An 11,346-nucleotide genomic window follows, 5' to 3' on the forward strand; every position below is an offset into this window, starting at 1 on the left:
CCCCCTCGGTGCTACTGGCTCAGAAATGAGAGCCAGCGCCCCAACATCACCTGGTCCCCCATGGGGCCTCCTTTTGGAACCGCTGGCCTAGCCAGGCTTCTGCCCCCTGGCAGGCCTAGGTCACGAAAGGCCAGAAGTCTGAGCCCTAGGCGAGGGGGCTCTGGGCTGCCTGTCTCCCCAGCTTTACCCTGCAGACAGCCTACCCCCCAGTCCTCCCCAGAGACCTTTTTAATTAAGCCAGAATGGCTGGCAAACCAGCAGCTCCTAACAGTGTTGCCACAGCCCCAGGAGCCGCATTTAAGAAAATTGAACAGAGCCCGCGCTTGGCGATCTAATGAAGAGGGAAATGGGAGTGTGGCCCACCGCGGGGTGTGGCGGGTGGGTGGAGGGGCCGCCGCAGAAAGATGTGGGTGCAGATCTGACCCCTCACTGGCTGTGGGACCTTGGGTCAGTGACATCCCCTCCCTAGGCCTCAGGGTCACTAGCTGACAAATGGGGTGCCCTCACAGGGCTGGAGCAAAGGTCAAGGGAGGGAACCCACCCAGGGGCTGGGGGAGCCAGAAAATGGTGTTTTTTCAAATAGAGCCAGGACTGGACTTGTCGTGCAGGCTGTCACCCCAGGGTATGATCTATATCCTGGGGACATGGGTGCTAGCCCCTCCCCCCAAGCCTTCCATCCTGTGTCCCTACAAGTGGCCTCTTATCTCTTAACGCACCCTTCCTGTGCTCCTGCCACCTCTTCCACGTGTTTTCCCCCCTTGGGACCCTGTCTCCGAACTCTCCTCACCCCCAAAGCTCCAGCAGTATCCCCAATGGCCCAAGGGGCCTGGGACACACCATTCAACTCAGCCAACACCCACTCTGTGCTCTACGCACCCAGCGCCAAGGACAGAAGAGACCACGGGGCTGGGGGAGGAGGGACACGGCACAGTCTTTGCAGGGCAACCTCGGGGCTACTCTCAGTGCCTTGGGGCAGTGTGGAGGGCGGACTAAGTGGGGGGGGCATCGGAGACAGGAGGACGCCCTGCCGGCTAAAGGCACTGCCCACAGAGGAGCCTTGGCTATCCGAGGAGAGGTCTATATTTTGTGCCAAGGGCAATGGGGCACTGTGGCAGTTTGGGGCAGCAGAGAACCCAACCTTGGGAAAGATCACTCCAACTGACTGGGGGAGAATGGACAGGTGGGCTCACCGGGAAAGGCGGCAACTGGAAGTCAGGTTTGGCCGGGACTGACAGGGGAAGGCCTGTGGGTGCCTGGTGTCCAGGCTGAGCTGCTCAGGAGAAAGGAGCTGGATCTGAAGGCCGTGGGCCCAGTACTAGAGCGGCCCCCCTCGCTCACTCGCTCACCCAGCGCGCAGACCCCCAGAGCTTCTCCCTCCTCTGGGCTGGGCCCAGGGTTGGGCTACTAAGGCCACAGGGACGAATCGGACCCAGTCCCAGTCAGGTGGGAGACAGCCACACAGGGGGCCGGCCTGGGCCTAGGCACCCAGCCCTCCCTCCACGCCCGTGCCCAGCCCTGCACCCGGCGCCTGCCCCCACTTGCCTGCTCGTGGTGCTCGATGCCCATGCTGACAGTGTTGACCAGGATGGCCATCATGATGCCCCGGTTGAAGTACTTGCTGTCCACAATGCCTCGGAGCTTGGCTCGAGTCTCCCGCCACACATCCCTGCACAGCCGGGTGGCCCCGTCTGCCTGCTCCTCCTCATCCTCCTTCTCGAGCCCTGACGAGGCCCCACCGTCGCTGCTCCGGGCTCCGTCCCCATCGGCCTCCTCCGAGCCACCACCTGAGCCACCAGAGCCCGAGCCCTCCTGGCCCGAGTCGGTGCTGCCCGGGCCCGAGGGCTGCCGGCTCGCCCCATGCTGGCAGCGGGGGCAGCTGGCCGGGTCGGAGGCCAGCATGGCAGAGATGGGCTGCACCAGCGCGTGGGGCGTCGGGTCCAGGGGACTGTGTTGAGGGCACAGCTCTGCAAAGCAAACACAAGGCAGGGGTGTTGCCTCAGGTCCCGCAGGCTGGAGGGTCTCAGAGGCAGCAGTGCCTGCCCACACCAGGCCCCAACCTAACCCTGGGACACAGCCCCGTGTGAGGGCTTCAGGCTCCTGGGCTCCAGGCTCCGCCTGGGGCCTGTGGTTCCTGGGGGATCGGCTTCACCTCTCCAGGCTTTGTCTGCCCCCGTGTAAAGCCAGGACTAGGAGCACCTCCTTGCAGCGCTGTGGGGAGGGTTCTACAGTGGCTGCATGTCGTGTGCCGGGAACAGCGCCTGGGGCACACGTGCCTGTCATCCGTCCTTGCTCCACCACTTCCTGGCCTGAGGCCCAGCCCTCCCACTGTCCTGCTTGCTGACATCGGAGCTGGGGAAATGGCTGAGGAACAGCTTCTAGAAGAACCAGGCTGGTATAGAGGATGGACGCCCCTCAGGGGGAGCCAAGGGGGCCTCTCCATCTTCCATTCTCCCACCCTTACGTGGGGCTTGTGTCCCAGGGAGGGAAGGAGGCCGGAGCCCTGGGCAGGGGCAGACCCTTGCTCTAGAAGCCCCCTGAGACTTCCCTCCTCACAAGCTGAGAGTGGGGGCTGGCTCCTGGGGGAGAAGGCACAGCAGGGAGTGGGGGTCAGAAGCTTTCATCCCCTTTGATGCCCCAGGGAGAGTTTCAGAAGCCCGGGCCAGTCTCCCACCAGAGTTCTATGATCTGTGAACCATTTCAAACAGGTGTCATGGAGGTTCTTTCTGGGTGGTTTGCTTTCTTCTTTATATTTGTCTATATTTTCCTAGAATAAAAGTGTTTCGCTTGTGTGACCCAAAAATAAATAAATAAATAACATTAAAGGGAAAGAAAAACATGTAATGCCTACCCTTCCTTTCCAGACTTTGCCTCCAAATATCTCCCAATGCCCCGGACGAGGCCCCTCGGACTCATTTGTCCCCTGGAGCCAGGGTGAGGCAGCCAGAAGCCCAGGGGTCAGTCCCATCTCAGCAAAGCCCAGCTCAGTCCCACTTGTACATGGGGCTGGGCCCCCTGAAACTTGTTTCCCAGGGAAGGGGGAAGGCATGGAGGCCCCAGGGCAGGGGGCACGTTCTCCCTCCAGACCGCCTCCTGAACTTCCCTCCACACGGGTTCCCTGGAGAGAGTGGGGTGCAACAGCAGGAAGCCCCTCCCTGCATCACCCAGGAAAGCTGCAAGCCAGCCTTGCCCAGACCCTGGCTCCCCTGTCCACGTGCTGGGCCAGCCCACGGGCCACCTGGAGCCTCCTCCAAGACCATGCCTGGACGGCTGGCGCCCGAGGATGGGTGGGCGGCAGCTCTGAGCACCAGTTCTCCGGCTTGCCTCCCAAGAATCTCAGATTGCCAGGACGTAAGAACTGCGGGAGCAGGGCCTGGGGGTGGCTGACTCCCACTGCGCATGAGCCTCAGCCTCAACTTTACAGAGCAGGAGCCTGAGGCCCACAGAGGGGCCCAGGCTGTCCAAGGTCGCACACTGTGCACCTGCACTGGGGTTCAGACTTCCATAGCACCAGCAGGGGGGGGCCATCTCCCGGGGCACATTTGCCCTCTGCAGGAGCGGGAGCATTCATTTTTCCCCTGGAGGCGCGCTCAGCAAACCCAACTCTGACGTTCCTGATGCTGTTTTTATCCCCGACACACCGTGTGACCTTAAGTGACTCCCTTCATCTATCTGGACCTTAGTTTTCCCATCCGAAAATGCGATCATGTTACTTGCTTGGCCCCCTTCTCAGGCTGTTCTCTAGAACAGATGAGAAAATGAATGGAGAGCCCTTTCTGAGCCTAACAGCCCAGAGAGGGAAGATCACAAAATGGCACAGGTGTCCCTAATGCACCACACCTTTGCAGGGTGGGGGCCACAGCCCTTTATGCCAGGTGGCCGGTCGTCACTGCTCTGGCGTGCTAGCAAGCATGGGGGGGGGGGCAGCAGGAACACGGGTGGGAGGCGAGGCAGGCTGAGTGGAGGGGAGTTTCAGGGCTTTACCAGACAGGATGGTGAAGGGGGTGGAGCCTCAGTACATGAGACCACACACTGGGATCCAAAGGGAATTCCTCCAGGGGGCAGGGTGCTGAGACCCCCAGCCCAGGCCAGGCCCCGGCAGGTGGTCAGGAAGGCAGCAAGAGAACAAGGGGCACAGACTGGAGCTCCCCAGGGAAGACCTGGGTTCTCCACCTGCCGGACAGCTCTGCTGACACTGAGGTGATGGTCGGGGGGCGGGGGGCACGTCTGCCCGCGGTGCCGGTCGGGTCCCCGGCTGGAGGCACACGAGGCCTGAGTGGGGCGCCCTCGAGGCCGCAGGGGGCGGGCCACTTACTGTAGTGCCTGGGCTCCTTGGCGTGGGGCCCGGGCTTGGCGGGGGTGGGCGCCCCTGGGGCCGGGGCCTGGCGCCGGCTCTGCAGGGCCTGGTAGAGGCCCAGGGCCCGGCGCCTGGCCTTGCGCAGGATGTGGCAGACGTACTGGAAGATCTCCTCGTAACAGTCGCCGGGCTCTGCGTAGCTAGCCACCGTGCTGGAGGACAGGTAGCGCTGCCGCTGCTCCAGCATCAGCCGGTGCTCCCGCTGCTTGGTCTCCGAGAACTGGGTCGCTATGACAACGAGGCACAGGTTGATCATGAAGAAGGAGCCCACCTGTGACCAACGGGAGGAGAGGACAGGGACAGGAACAGAGGGGACAGATTGGTGTGGGGCGGGGAGGCAGGGGTGGGGGCGAGGGCAACGAAGAGAAGGAGAAAGAGAAACGGTTGTTGGGGCCGGGGGACAGAGATGGAGCCGGAGTGACAGCGGCGGGGCCAGAAGCGGAGGGATCCAGAGGCAGAAAGGAGGGCGGGAGGGGGAGCAGGGACAGACCCAAGACAGCAGACAGGGACGGGACAGAGCCAGGAGGCAGACAGCCAGAGACGGCCAGGAGAAACACCGAGGGGGAGTGACACAGGCTCAGAGAGTACAGGAGCGGAGGACACGGGAGACGCAGAGCGACGGGGCATGAGGAGGCAGGGAGAGAGAGAGGAGCGGAGGGTGGAGGGCCCAGAGAGACGGAGAGGCACGGGCACAGATAGGGACAGGAAAAGATTGCTGAGGCCTTGCTCCGACAGGAGGCCAGGGCCCCAGGATGGTGGCGGCCCGGGCAGCTCCCCAGGCCCCACTGGGACCTGCTTCCAAACCCACCCCCCCCCAGGCCCTCAGGCCCAGGGTCACGGCCGCCCCCCGACCTGGGACACCAGCACAGAGGCTGGGGAGGGAGGCCCAGCCCCGCTCAGGCCATCTAGGCCCTGAGCCCCACCCCAGCCCTGCCCTCTCTCTGGCTTGACTTTGGCCTCAGTGGGGCACCCAGACAGAAGAGAAGGTTCCTTCAGAAAGCGTTTACGTGTGGGGCTTTATCCATGCTTGAACGGAGGAGGTGGGGAGAGGCTACCTAGTTAGTACCAGGAATCCTGCCACCTCATGACTCAGGGCCCAGCTCCAGTGGCCACCACGGGGAGCAGAGCCCTTCCTGCCCTGGTTTTCCGCCCCTGGCCTTTGCTGAGCCTTTGAACAGGATCCGCAGGCCCTGCCAGCAAGCGGAGTGGCTTCTCATGCTCCTCCAGGCCACCCTCCTGCAGGCCCCGGCCCTAGCCACTGATTCACCCTTCCCTCCTGTCCCCCAGGCCACAAATAGGGAGCTGGGCTTCCGGGGTTATGGAGCGGGAGGAGGGCTTCCTGCTGGAAGACTCTGGAAAAATTCCCCAGTAAGAAGATGCCCCTCATTGGCTCTCTTGGTCATGTCTTCCAGAAGCATCTCCTGGGGCCCTGCTCCGCACCAGGCCTGTATGAGGGCTCACCAGGAAGGAGAGGGCACAGCCCCTTCCCTCTGGGAGCTCACACCTGTCAGGCTTCTACCCAGCCTGCCTCCACAGCTGCTGCCCCGTGGCCCTGGCGGCCCCCCCATCCCTCTGGACCTCCGTTTCCCCATCCGTAAAGCTGAAGGCTCAGGGAAGACAAGCTTGAGACATTTCCAATCGGGGGCAACACTGGGGACCTGAGTCTGAGGGCTGAGGACCTCTCACCTCGCTGGGGCTCAGGGTCCTCGCCTGAGGAACAGAGCAGGCAGGTGGCCCTGTGGGGCCAGGGCTGTGCAAAATGACAGCATGGTCACTCAGGCTCTGCTCTCTGGGCCCTTCCCACTGCCTGGAAAAACTCTGCATCCTCAGCCCCCTACCAAGGCCCCTTCTCTTATGACAGGGACACATGGGACGCAATAACAGCAGCAGGAATAGGAGCAGGGCACAGTTATTGAGCGCTTCCTGTGTGCCAGGCCGCAGGCTCTGTCCCATCGAATCCTCCTGAGAGCCCATAAGCCTAGGTGCCATCACCGTCCCCTACTTTACTGCGGGTCGGGGGAGCTAAGAGGCTTGCCTTGGGTCACGCTAGGAGTCACCAAGCCCACATTCCCACGCCTAACTCTGTCCGGAGGGGGCAGACCACATTCTCCAGCCCCTCTCTGAAATTCGAGACTCCTCTAGCAACCCCAGTGGTTGGAGGTGCCCCCCCTCTCAGGATTCTGTCCACTTCAAGGTCTCTGCGTGAGGCCCCCTGCCCAGAAAGCTCTCCCCCTGGCTGCCCACCCGGAGCCTTTAAGGATCAATTCTGGTATCACCTCCTCGGGGAAGCTTCCCACTCCCCCAGCTCTCCTCCAAGCTAGATTAGAAAAATCCTTTGGGCTCCCTCAGCCTCTCAGGCTTCCTTCTGTTACAGCTCCTAACATGCTGTCTGGTCACTGTCAGCTGTAGCCCATCTGCCCACCCCCCCACCCCCACCCCCAGACTGAGCTCCTCAAGAGCAGAGCCGGGCCCACCTCACTGCTTCGTTCCCAGTGCTGGGCTCAGGGCCCCGAGCAGTGCAGGCTTCCCCGGCTGTGCTGCGGAAATGGACAGACTAGTGGGTGAACGACAATGCTGAACGTAGCCCGGACCCCTCTCCTTTTATCTGGCTGTCTCCTTAGGAATCCAAGGCCCCAGCCTCCCCAGGAAGGCATCAGAGCCAAGTCAACAGTGGGTATGTGTCAGGTCACTTGCCAGCTTGTCCTGAACCCCCAGGTCAAGGTCCCACCAGCTCAGAATGGGGTGCTGCCCCAGAGAGCCAAGCATGCCCTCTCCCACCACCAGGACACCAGAGAACCCAGCCTCAGAGCAGGCGGGAGTCAGGCAGCACTGACTCTCCTGGGAGTGAATCACCTTGACATTTGGGGGATTGTGCTGTGGCTGAGGCTGCAGTCAAGCATGACAAGGTGGATGTGCTGGCTTCAGGGAGACTGTGGGGGAAGGCAGGAGGGGTTGCCGGCTGGGGAAGGGCCCTGCTCTGTGAGGCAGAGCCCTGCCTCCACCCCCAAGCGACCCCCACAAGGCAGAGCTGCCTGAGAGGTGGGAATCCCTCCAAGAATTTCAGGGAGCCCCGTGGGGAAGCAGCCCCGGCTTCCGTTTCAGGCCATCTCCTCTTCCCAGCCTGGGAAAAGAGGAGTAAGCTGGAGCCCTAGAGAAGCTTCTGTCCAGGGGCTGCACCTGGCTAAGGTCAGGAGAAGAATGCATTCCCAGCCACCACAAGGCAAAGAAACATGAGCAGAAGTGACTAGATGGACTTAAATGCCCAGAAATGAGAAATGAAAGCGATAGAAAGTGATGGATGCTTCCCGCCGCTGCCTTGATGAGTGCCTTCAATCACCCGCTGCTCGGAGGCATTTAAAAATTGCCCCTCCTGGGGAGCCCGGCTGGCTCAGTCAGTGGAGCACGAGATCTTGATCTCCGGGTTGTGAGTTTGAGCCCCACACTGAGGGTAGAGATGACTTAACAATAAAATCTAAAAAAAAATTGCCCCTCCTGTTCCCTCCCACTCAGCTCTCCTGGCTCTGCGGGGTTCCCTGGGGACCCTCCCCGCCAACGCCATCCCTGGCCCAGGGGTCCTTGAGCTTGCCCAGAAAGCCCCAGCTTCCCTGACACTTACTATGATAAGCAGGATAAAATAGATGAAGTTGTAGAAGGAATGAGCATCCATCACATAGTACATGATCTCCACCCAGCCTTCCAGAGTAATCACCTGCCGCCAGAACAGAGCAGAGGAGTGAGCCTGAGACAGGAAAGGCAGGACCCTTGGGCAAGGCAGGAAGCAAATGCAGCGCCCCAGGCAGAGGCCCTACTGTGTGCCAGACTGCTTTATACACATTCTCTCCTGGACTCCTCACAAGGCTCAATGGGCCAGCCATCCTCATCCCGTACACACGTGAGGAGACAGAAGCTCAGAGAGGTTAGAGTATTTGCCCACGGTCAGCCAGGAAGGTGGGGGGAGCCAGACTTAAGCCTGGTCCCTCTTGCTCCAGAAGCCCCCCGTCTCCAGTCTCCCCCTGCACCAAGGCAGAAAAGCTGGAAGCCGCGGGCCCTGGGCTCCAGCCCCAGCTCACCAGCTGGGCCATTCTCTGAACCTCAGCTGCTTCTTCTTCTTCTTCCAGCACATGGGGCTACCAGCCTACCCAGTAGGCAGGGCTGGGGTGCAGCTCGGCTGAGCCCGGGAGTGTGATGAGGCCCATGTGACTGTTGCCCTGTTCTCCTTCCCAGAGAGCGAGGCAGAGCAGCCTCGGGCACAACAAATGCTGGGCCCTCCCCAGCACTGTCCTCTTGTTTGCTTCTGGAGCAGAAGCCCCTGCGCAGCCCACTCACCATCTCAGGGCCGAGGGTCTCCAAACGCGGCTGCTGGGCTGTGATCACATCACATCACACCTTGCAGCCCTGACTTCTGTGATCTCACTGCTCCCCAGAGCAAAGCCCCAGAGCAAAGCGCAGCCACCCTGCTAAGGCCCTCCCGTCTCCTCGGGCCTTCTCTGCCACCACCCTCTGCTCCAGCCCTGTTCTTCCTTCTGAGGGCAGCGGGAAGGTGACCTTGACCAAGCACTCACTCCGCAGGCTGACTGCTCTGCTCACTCATCTGGTTTCTTCTTCTCAGCCACTCAGGGTAAGAGAGCCATTATTACCCTGACATTAGAGGTGAAAAACTGAGGCAGAGACATCAAGCAGTACACCCAAGGTCCCACAGCCCTAGTTCCCTCAACATACCCCATCCCTGTCCTCTGCAATGCCCTGGGGCCACGCAAGGCAATAAAGCCCTTTGCACACAGTAGCAGTAACACTGCTTTGTGATGGGGCACCTGGGTGGCTCAGTAGGCTAAGCGTCTGCCTTTGGCTCAGCTCATGATCCCAGGGTCCTGAGATCGAGTCCTCTGTTCCTTGCTCAGCAAGGAGCCTGCTTCTCCCTCTGCCTGCCAATCCCCCTGCTTGTGCTCTGTCCCTCTCTCTCTCTCTCTGATAAATAAATAAATAAAATCTTTAAAATAAGAAACAAAAAACACTGCTGTGTAAGTGTGTGTGTGTATATACACACATATATATGTAATACATGCACTGAGGAAAATGTATTTCTTACCGACTGATCAAAAGAACGGTCCAAGAGACCGTGCCCAAACAGACAAACAGCTCCTTGGAGCTCTCTGCACAGCCCCGGGGCTTCCCTGCACCCACGCCTTTGCTCAAGCAGTCACCTCCACCAGAAACATCTTTGCCTCCACATCCTGAGCGTGGGCCCGGCCTGGTCCGCCCCTCGAGCAAGGCATGAGTCTGGCCTCTCCCCTCTACAAACAGACCTCCCCGCTGGGATCCATCTGCCCCCAGGCCACCTGAGATTCCACAAAGAGCACAGGCTTTGGGGTCACCCGGACCTGGATTAAAATCCTGATTCTCAAGGGCGCCTGGGTGGCTCAGTTGGTTAGGCGACTGCCTTCGGCTCAGGTCATGATCCTGGAGTCCCGGGATCGAGTCCTGCGTCGGGCTCCCGGCTCGGTGGGGAGCCTGCTTCTCCCTCTGACCCTTCCCGCCTCATGCTCTCTCTGTCTCATTCTTTCTCTCTCAAATAAATAAAATCTTTAAAAAAAAATCCTGATTCTCCATTAAATAGCACGTGATCCTCAAATAGCTTGCTTCCTTTCTTTCGAACCTCAGTTGCTCTGCCTGTAATCAGGGCGTGAGGATGCCCACTGTGCCGGCACGCAGGGCAGATGTCAGCGAAACGCCTAGCACAAAGCCCCACCTGCCAGAAGAAGCTGTTTGCTCCACCCCTCACCCCCCGCCCCGCCCGGCTTCCCAGGCTCCGGGCACAGGGGCCGGTGCCAGGCCTGAGCAGCCTCACCTGGAAGATGACGATCCACGCGTAGCCGATGTTGTCAAAATTGATGGCACCCTTGTGGGGGTTGGCACTGCCTGTGCGGCACACGTTGTAGTAGCGGTTCCAGTTGACACAGAGCCCGCTGGCGTTGAGGTCCTGGCGCCCTGCCCCGAAGTCATACACATCATCCTTGGACAGGCAGCACTCACGGCCCTGCTCCTTGAGTGGGGGGATCTCGTGGCAGCCCATGATGCCATTGTCCCCCGAAAGGGAGCAGATGAAAGGCATCTCGTCGTCCTCCTCTGGCTGGTAGTAGGGGGGCAGGGCCACATCCCCTTGTCTGTCCACAGGGGATGGTGGGGAAAAGAAGAGAAGGGGAGGGGTCACCACCAGGAGGAGCAGAAAGGGCAGAGGTGATGTGGTGTGGCAGAACTGTCCCAACAGGTCCTGTCTTTGCCTTCAGGCCTTTGCCCACCTTATTCCCCCACCTGGAACACCCTTCCCCAGGGTCGAAAAATCTCCCACTGACCCACTGTGGTCAGCTCCAGGGTCCCCCCCACCCCGGGGAGCCTTCCCTAAGGGCTAGTCCTTGGTCCCCTGTAGCCAGACTGTGCCCTGCACACACCCCCATATTGCTCCTGGGGCATATGAACCCAACTTCTCTGGGAGGCTGCAGCTCTGTTAGGGCAAGGATGAGGTCTCAGCCTCCCCAGTCCCCACACACTCTTTGGTCAGCCCAGAGTACATGTTTAATCCACAAATGCTGATTTTTACTGATCCAACAGATGAGGAGCTGATCCTCTGCCTGCCCCACCCCTTCCCATTTATGTGACCTTGGACTGTTAACTTCCTCTCTCCAGAACTCAGTTTCCTCATCTGTAAGACAGAAATGACAATCACTGCCCTACCCATCCTGTGGGGCTAAACAATGATTCGTTCCAATCCAATCAAAATCCCAACATGTTTTTGTCTGTGGAACCTGGCCTGATGGTTCTAGGATTTATCTGGATGGGAGAAGAGTCAAGACAATTTTTTAAAAAAGGAGAAAGAGGAGTGGAGTCCAACCCAAGAGAGCAAAATACAACTACAATTATTACTAGAGTGTGATATTGCAACAGGAACAGAGAGATTTGTAGAACACCACAGAGCACAGGGACAAACCCATACAGAA

General features: G+C 60.0%; 1 protein-coding gene across 1 annotated transcript in view; it reads right to left on the reverse strand.

Annotated features, from left to right (window-relative positions):
* CACNA1I (calcium voltage-gated channel subunit alpha1 I) overlaps nt 1–11,346 on the reverse strand; it is a 116,314-nt gene that overhangs the window by 35,041 nt on the left and 69,927 nt on the right. The window contains exons 7-10 of the mRNA XM_025881969.2: nt 10,200–10,515; nt 7,971–8,063; nt 4,313–4,625; nt 1,543–1,964 (exon numbers count right to left, since the gene is read on the reverse strand). Coding sequence (XP_025737754.2) covers nt 1,543–1,964; nt 4,313–4,625; nt 7,971–8,063; nt 10,200–10,515 — 1,144 coding nt within the window. The remainder of the gene's footprint in view (nt 1–1,542; nt 1,965–4,312; nt 4,626–7,970; nt 8,064–10,199; nt 10,516–11,346) is intronic.

This window comes from Callorhinus ursinus, unplaced genomic scaffold, assembly GCF_003265705.2.
Source record: "Callorhinus ursinus isolate GAN/ISIS: 27379988/994484 unplaced genomic scaffold, GSC_fseal_2.0 scaffold48, whole genome shotgun sequence".
Classification (NCBI taxonomy): Eukaryota; Metazoa; Chordata; class Mammalia; order Carnivora; family Otariidae; genus Callorhinus; species Callorhinus ursinus.